Here is a 7,500-nt window from a genome sequence, read left to right on the forward strand (position 1 = left end):
TCTCCCTTTCCACTCCTCCCTCTCCCTTTCCACATCACCCTCTGTCTCTCTGCTACCCCTCTCTCTCTCCCCCTTTTCTCCCTTTCCACTCCTCCCGCTCCCTTTCCACATCACCCTCTCGCTCTCTGCTACCCCTCTCTCTCTCTCCCCCTTTTCTCCCTTTCCACTCCTCCCTCTCCCTTTCCACAACACCCTCTCTCTCTCTGCTACCCCTCTCTCTCTCCCCCTTTTCTCCCTTTTCACTCCTCCCTCTCCCTTTCCACATCACCCTCTCTCTCTCTGCTACCCCTCTCTCTCTCCCCCTTTTCTCCCTTTCCACTCCTCCCTCTCCCTTTCCACATCACGCTCTCTCTCTCCGCTACCCCTCTCTCTCTCCCCCTTTTTTCCCTTTCCACTCCTCCCTCTCCCTTTCCACATCACCCTCTCGCTCTCCGCTACCCCTCTCTCTCTCCCCCTTTTCTCCCTTTCCACTCCTCCCTCTCCCTTTCCAAATCACCCTCGCTCTCTCTGCTACCCCTCTCTCTCTCCCCCTTTTCTCCCTTTCCACTCCTTCCTCTCCCTTTCCACATCACGCTCTCTCTCTCCGCTACCCCTCTCTCTCTCCCCCTTTTCTCCCTTTCCACTCCTCCCTCTCCCTTTCCACATCACCCTCTCGCTCTCCGCTACCCCTCTCTCTCTCCCCCTTTTCTCCCTTTCCACTCCTCCCTCTCCCTTTCCACATCACCCTCTCTCTCTCCGCTACCCCTCTCTCTCTCCCCCTTTTCTCCCTTTCCACTCCTCCCTCTCCCTTTCCACATCACCCTCTCTCTCTCCACTACCCCTCCTTCTCTCCCCCTTTTCTCCCTTTCCACTCCTCCCTCTCCCTTTCCACATCACCCTCTCTCTCTCCACTACCCCTCCTTCTCTCCCCCTTTTCTCCCTTTCCACTCCTCCCTCTCCCTTTCCACATCACCCTCTCGCTCTCCGCTACCCCTCTCTCTCTCCCACTTTTCTCCCTTTCCACTCCTCCCTCTCCCTTTCCACATCACCCTCTCACTCTCTGCTACCCCTCTCTCTCTGCCCCTTTTCTCCCTTTCCACTCCTCCATCTCCCTTTCCACATCATGCTCTCTCTCTCCACTACCCATCTCTTTCGCCCCCTTTTCTCCCTTTCCACTCCTCCCTCTCCCTTTCCACATCACCCTCTCTCTCTCTGCTACCCCTCTCTCTCTCCCCCTTTTCTCCCTTTCCACTCCTCCCTCTCCCTTTCCACATCACCCTCTCTCTCTCTGCTACCCCTCTCTCTCTCCCCCTTTTCTCCCTTTCCACTCCTCTCTCTCCCTTTCCACATCACCCTCTCTCTCTCCACTACCTCTCCTTCTCTCCCCCTTTTCTCCCTTTCCACTCCTCCCTCTCCCTTTCCACATCACCCTCTCTCTCTCTGCTACCCCTCTCTCTCTCCCCCTTTTCTCCCTTTCCACTCCTCCCTCTCCCTTTCCACATCACCCTCTCTCTCTCTGCTACCCCTCTCTCTCGCCCCCTTTTCTCCCTTTTCACTCTCTCTCTCTGCCATTTCTTCCCTATCTCTGTCTATCCCCTGTATCCCCTCGCTCTCTCCCTCTCATCCCCTCTCCCCCCTCTCTCTCATTGTATTGTAGTTCTTGCTGCCGGGGGCAACACGAGGCTGTAGCTTCTCATTTGTGGTGTCTTTGAGAGCCTAGCCCACCAGTCTCTGTCAGTGACAGCAGAGGGGCTGGCTGGGGGAGTTATGTACCATGAATAATACAGAGTGTCACTCATACATATTTAATGCCCAGTGTCCTTTTACCTTTTATGGGGCTGGGAAATACTACTTCCTGTCTGAGATGGATGGTTAAGGGTGTGTGGAGCAGGGTGTGTTTTAGCAGGGTGTATGGGGGGAGCTGTTAATGGGGTATAGGTTGTTTGTGTTGGTGAGGGTGTGTGTCTTTGTGTGTGTGTGTGTGTGTGTGCCTCATCCATAGCCTGGGAAGACAAATAGTCTCTGCAAGAGTAGCTAACCTAAGTATATTTTGTCTTTCAGCAAGTTGCTGTTGTTGATATAGTCTGGCTAGGGCATTTTTTTATTGATTTGTTTTCTATTTAACCTTTATTTTACTAGGCAAGTCAGTTAAGAACAAATTATTATTTACAATGACGGCCTACTAAAAGGCAAAAGGCCTCCCACGGGGGCTGGGATTAAATAAAAATATAGGACAAATGTCAAGTTGAAGATGCAACATATCACAGATATGGCAAAAGTCTTAAAGCTATAATATGTAACTTTTTGGCAGACCTGACCAAATTCACATAAAAATGTGAGTTATAGATCTGTCATTCTTATTGAAGGCAAATATAAGACGCGGTAGATCTGTTCTATGTGCAGAGATTCTATGCTTCCTGTTCTTAAGTCTTAGTGTTTGCATCTTTTACTATCGGTTTTGTACACCAGCTTCAAACAGCTGAAAAACTATATTTGGGGTTATTGAAAACATGTTTAACAGAGATGTAGATGGTACAATAATTCTCTAAACTATACACTGTGTACAAAACATTCGGAAACACCTTCCTAATATTGAGTTGCACCCCGTTTTGCCTTCAGAACAGCCTCAATTCATAGGGGCATGGACTCTACAAAGTGTCAAAAGCATTCCACAGGGATGGTGGCCCATGTTGACTCCAAAGCTTTCCACAGTTGTGTCAAGTTGGCTGGATGTCCTTTGGGTGGTGAATCGTTCTTGATACACACGGGAAACTGTTGAGTGTGAAAAACCCAGCAGCATTGCAGTTCTTGACACACTCAAACCAGTGAGCCGGGCACTTACTACCATACCCCGTTCAAAGGCACTTAGATATTCACCCTCTGAATAGAACACACACAATCCATGTCTCAATTGGCTCAAGGCTTACAACTCCTTATTTAACCTGTCATCTCCCCTTCATCTACACTGATTAAAGAGGATTTAACAAGTGACATCAATAAGGGATCATAGCTTTCACCTGGATTCACCGGCTGGACATGCTTTCCTCCTGGCTACCCCAACCCCGGCCAACAGCTCTGCACCCCCCGCAGCTACTTGCTCGAGCCTCCCCAGCTTCTCCTTCACCCAAATCCAGATAGCAGATGTTCTGAAAGAGCTGCAAAACCTGGACCCGTACCAATCAGCTGGGCTTGACAATCTGGACCCTCTCTTTCTAAAATTATTTTCCGCCATTGCTGCAACCCTCTTCAAAGGGGGTGACACTAAACCCAAACTGTTATAGACCTATATCCACCCTGCCTTGCCTTTCTAAATTCTTCGAAAGCCTGTGCGGCAGGCTTCATCAACCTGGCCAAGGCTTTCGACTCGGTCAATTACCGTATTCTTATCGGCAGACTCAATAGCTTTGGTTTCTCAAATGACTGCCTCGCCTGGTTCACCAACTACTTCGCAGACAGAGTTCAGTGTGTCAAATCGGAGGGCCTGTTGTCCGGACCTCTGGCAGTCTCTATGGGGGTACCACAGGGTTCAATTCTCAGGCTGACTCTTTTCTCTGTAAATATCAACAATGTTGCTCTTGCTGCGTGTGATTCCCTGATCCACCTCTACGCAGACCACACCATTCTGTATACATCTGGCCCCTTTTTGGACACTGTGTTAACTAACCTCCAGACGAGCTTCAATGCCATACAACACTCCTTCCGTTGCCTCCAACTGCTCTAGTAAAACCAAATGCATGCTTTTCAACCGTTCGCTGCCCGCATCCGCCCCGCCCGACTAACATCACTACTCTGGACAGTTCTGACCTAGAATACGTGAACAACTACAAATACCTAGGTGTCTGGCTAGACTGTAAACTCTCCTTCCAGACTCATATCAAACATCTCCAATCCAAAATCAAATCTAGAATCGGATTTCTATTTCGCAACAAAGCCTCCTTCACTCACACCGCCAAACGTACCCTAGTAAAACTGACTATCCTACCGATCCTTGACTTCGGAGATGTCATCTACAAAATTGCTTCCAATACTCTACTCAGCAAATTGGATGTAGTCTATCACAGTGCCATCCGTTTTGTTACCAAAGCCCCTTAATCCACCCACCACTGCGACCTGTATGCTCTAGTCGGCTGGCCCTCGCTACATATTCGTTGCCAGACCCCCTGGCTCCAGGTCATCTAGAAGTCTATGCTTGGTAAAGCTCCGCCTTATCTCAGCTCACTGGTCACAATAACAACACCCACCCGTAGCACTCGCTCCAGCAGGTATATCTCACTGGTCATCCCCAAAGCCAACACCTCCTTTGGCCGCCTTTCCTTCCAGTTCTTTGCTGCCAGTGACTGGAACGAATTGCAAATATTGCTGAAGCTGGAGACTTACATTTCCCTCACTAACTTTAAACATCAGATATCTGAGCAGCTAACCAATCGCTGCAACTGTACATAGTCCATCTGTAAATAGCCGACCCATTCTACCTACCTCATCCCCATAATGTTTTTATTGACTTTGCTGCTCTTTTGCACACCAGTATCACTACTTACACACCATCATCAGCTCATCCATCACTCCAGTGTTAATCTGCTATATTGTAATTACTTTGCTACTATGGCCTGTTTTGGCTCGTGAAAACCACTTTCAAAACTGCTGGCTGAAATGACAGATGTTCAGGAGTGCATCTTTAAGTGCTGTATCTCAGTCTTATTCCCCCATAAAATAAAACACAAGTGCACTTATTTTTTCCTACTTGCACTGACTCTGCTGATAACTTCTTTATTGAGGAACAATGTATTTACAAAGACTGTGATATGTGGTTGTCTCAACAAGTTCTCTTATTAAGATTAACGTAAGTCGCTCTGGATAAGAGAACCCTGCTAAATAAAATACAAATATGTTTAAATGTAGTGTGTGTGTGTGTGTGTGTGTGTGTGTGTGTGTGTGTGTGTGTGTGTGTGTGTGTGTGTGTGTGTGTGTGTGTGTGTGTGTGTGTGCGCTTGTGCATGGTCATGTGCGATGGTGGTGGACTGGTCTCTATTAGGTATCTGTCTGTTGGCGAGGCAGATATTCACTGCTTCCCCAACAAACAGATTGGCTATACTGGAGACACGTTTACATGGCTATGGTACCTATACGTACATTAGACATAGGACAAGGCTCTACTAGTGCATAACAAGTAATATAGCTATAAACCTGCAGGCTTTACGTGTTACATATATTTTAATATGTATATTATACTGTATATTTGTGCTGGACTGGAACAAAAGCCTCTTAAGTCTTACTGTTGTTATTTCTGTCTCCCCCTACTTCCACTGTCTCCCCTTGTATTTTCTGGTCTTCCCCTGCTTTCCCCTGTCTCCCCTTGTCTTCCTCTGTCTTTCTCTGCCTTCCCGGTCTCTCCTGTCTCCCCTGTCTCCCCTGTCTCCCCTGTCACCCCTGCATTCCCCTATCTTCCCATGTCTCCCACGTCATCCCCTGTCTTCCCTGTCTCCCTTGTCTCCCCCTGTCTTCTGTGTCTCCCCTGTCTTCCTCTGTCTCCCCTTGTCTTCCTCTGTCTTTCTCTGCCTTCCCGGTCTCTCCTGTCTCTCCTGTCTCCCCTGTCTCCCCTGTCGCCCCTGCATTCCCCTATCTTCCCATGTCTCCCACGTCATCCCCTGTCTTCCCTGTCTCCCTTGTCTCCCCCTGTCTTCTGTGTCTCCCCTGTCTTCCTCTGTCTTCCCTGTCTCCCCTGTCTTCCTCTGTCTTCCCTGTCTCCCTTGTCTCCACCTGTCTTCTGTGACTCCCCTGTCTCCCCTGTCTTCTGTGTCTCCCCTGTCTTCCCCTGTCTTCCTCTGTCTTCTGTGTCTCCCCTGTCTTCCCCTGTCTTCCTCTGCCTTCCCTGTCTCCCCTGTCTCCCCTGTCGCCCCTGCATTCCCCTATCTTCCCATGTCTCCCACGTCATCCCCTGTCTTCCCTGTCTCCCTTGTCTCCCCCTGTCTTCTGTGTCTCCCCTGTCTTCCTCTGTCTTCCCTGTCTCCCCTGTCTCCCCTGTCTTCCTCTGTCTTCCCTGTCTCCACTGTCTCCCCTGTCTTCCTCTGTCTTCCCTGTCTCCCTTGTCTCCCCCTGTCTTCTGTGTCTCCCCTGTCTCCCCTGTCTTCCTCTGTCTTCCCTGTCTCCCCTTGTCTTCCCCTGTCTTCTGTGTCTCCCCTGTCTTCCTCTCTCTTCCCTGTCTCCCCTGTCTTCCTCTGTCTTCCCTGTCTCCCCTGTCTTCCTCTGTCTTCCCTGTCTCCCCTGTCTCCCCTGTCTCCCCTGTCGCCCCTGCATTCCCCTATCTTTCCATGTCTCCCACGTCATCCCCTGTCTTCCCTGTCTCCCTTGTCTCCCCCTGTCTTCCCATGTCTCCCCTGTCTTCCTCTGTCTTCCCTGTCTCCCTTGTCTCCCCCTGTCTTCCCCTGTCTTCCCTTTCTCCCTTGTCTCCCCCTGTCTTCCCATCTCCCCTGTCTCCCTTGTCTTCCTCTGTCTTCCTCTGTCTTCCCTGTCTCCCCTGTCTTCCTCTGTCTTCCCTGTCTCCCTTGTCTCCCCCTGTCTTCCCCTGTCTTCCCTTTCTCCCTTGTCTCCCCCTGTCTTCCCATCTCCCCTGTCTCCCTTATCTTCCTCTGTCTTCTTCTGTCTTCCCTGTCTCCCTTGTCTCCCCCCGTCTCCCCTGTCTCCCCTGTTTTCCTCTGTCTTCCCTGTCTCCCTTGTCTCCCCCTGTCTTCTGTGTCTCCCCTGTCTCCCCTGTCTTCCTCTGCCTTCCCTGTCTCCCCTGCCTTCCCCTGTCTTTCTCGCTTGTCTCTCCCATCATCCTCTGTCTTCCTCTGTCTTCCCCTACCTTCCTCTGTCTTCCTCTGCCTCCCTCTATTCCCCCATCTCTCCCTGCCTCCCCCTCACTCCTCTCCAGTGATGTGTGCCCAGGGTCTGCAGGCCAAGGATAAGACAGGTTCCAGTGACCCCTATGTGACTGTCCAGGTAGGGAAGACCAAACGGCGTACCAAGACCATCTTTGGGAACCTCAACCCTGTCTGGGATGAGAAGTTCTTCTTGTGAGTATGAACATACAGTATATCACTGCTACAACATTACTACAACCTAAGCCAGTGTACTACAGGCTGTATTATAGACGTGGTCCTTCGTGGCTTAGTCGGTAGAGCATGGCACTTGCAACCCGTTGGTTTGATTCCCGCTGGGGCCACCCATAGATAAAATATATGCACACATGACCATAGGTCCTGTCCAGGTGGTGTACATAAAGACTGCCTCAGGCTACATAAACAGGAGGTATGCTCCTACCCTAGGGGCCATTCTGGCTCAGACAGGGCTACCTTCTTCAGCTGTAATACAAACACTCCAGCAGACATTGTTATCACAGACATGTAGAACCTACCACACCAACAAATGAGGGGAGAGGAGATGGACAATAATTCAAATGCATTTCACTGAAAAATGTGTTATTGACATGAATATCATCTACAGTGCATTCAGAAAGTATTCAGACCCCTTGACTTTTTCCAC

At 49.9% G+C, this 7,500-nt stretch overlaps 1 protein-coding gene across 1 annotated transcript in view; it reads left to right on the top strand.

Annotated features, from left to right (window-relative positions):
- The window catches only part of LOC110526645 (protein unc-13 homolog C-like), a 265,368-nt gene that overhangs the window by 77,476 nt on the left and 180,392 nt on the right, over positions 1-7,500 (top strand). The window contains exon 9 of the mRNA XM_036981784.1: positions 6,734-7,031. Coding sequence (XP_036837679.1) covers positions 6,734-7,031 — 298 coding nt within the window. The remainder of the gene's footprint in view (positions 1-6,733; positions 7,032-7,500) is intronic.

Source organism: Oncorhynchus mykiss, chromosome 6 (genome assembly GCF_013265735.2).
Source record: "Oncorhynchus mykiss isolate Arlee chromosome 6, USDA_OmykA_1.1, whole genome shotgun sequence".
In the NCBI taxonomy this organism is placed as follows: Eukaryota; Metazoa; Chordata; class Actinopteri; order Salmoniformes; family Salmonidae; genus Oncorhynchus; species Oncorhynchus mykiss.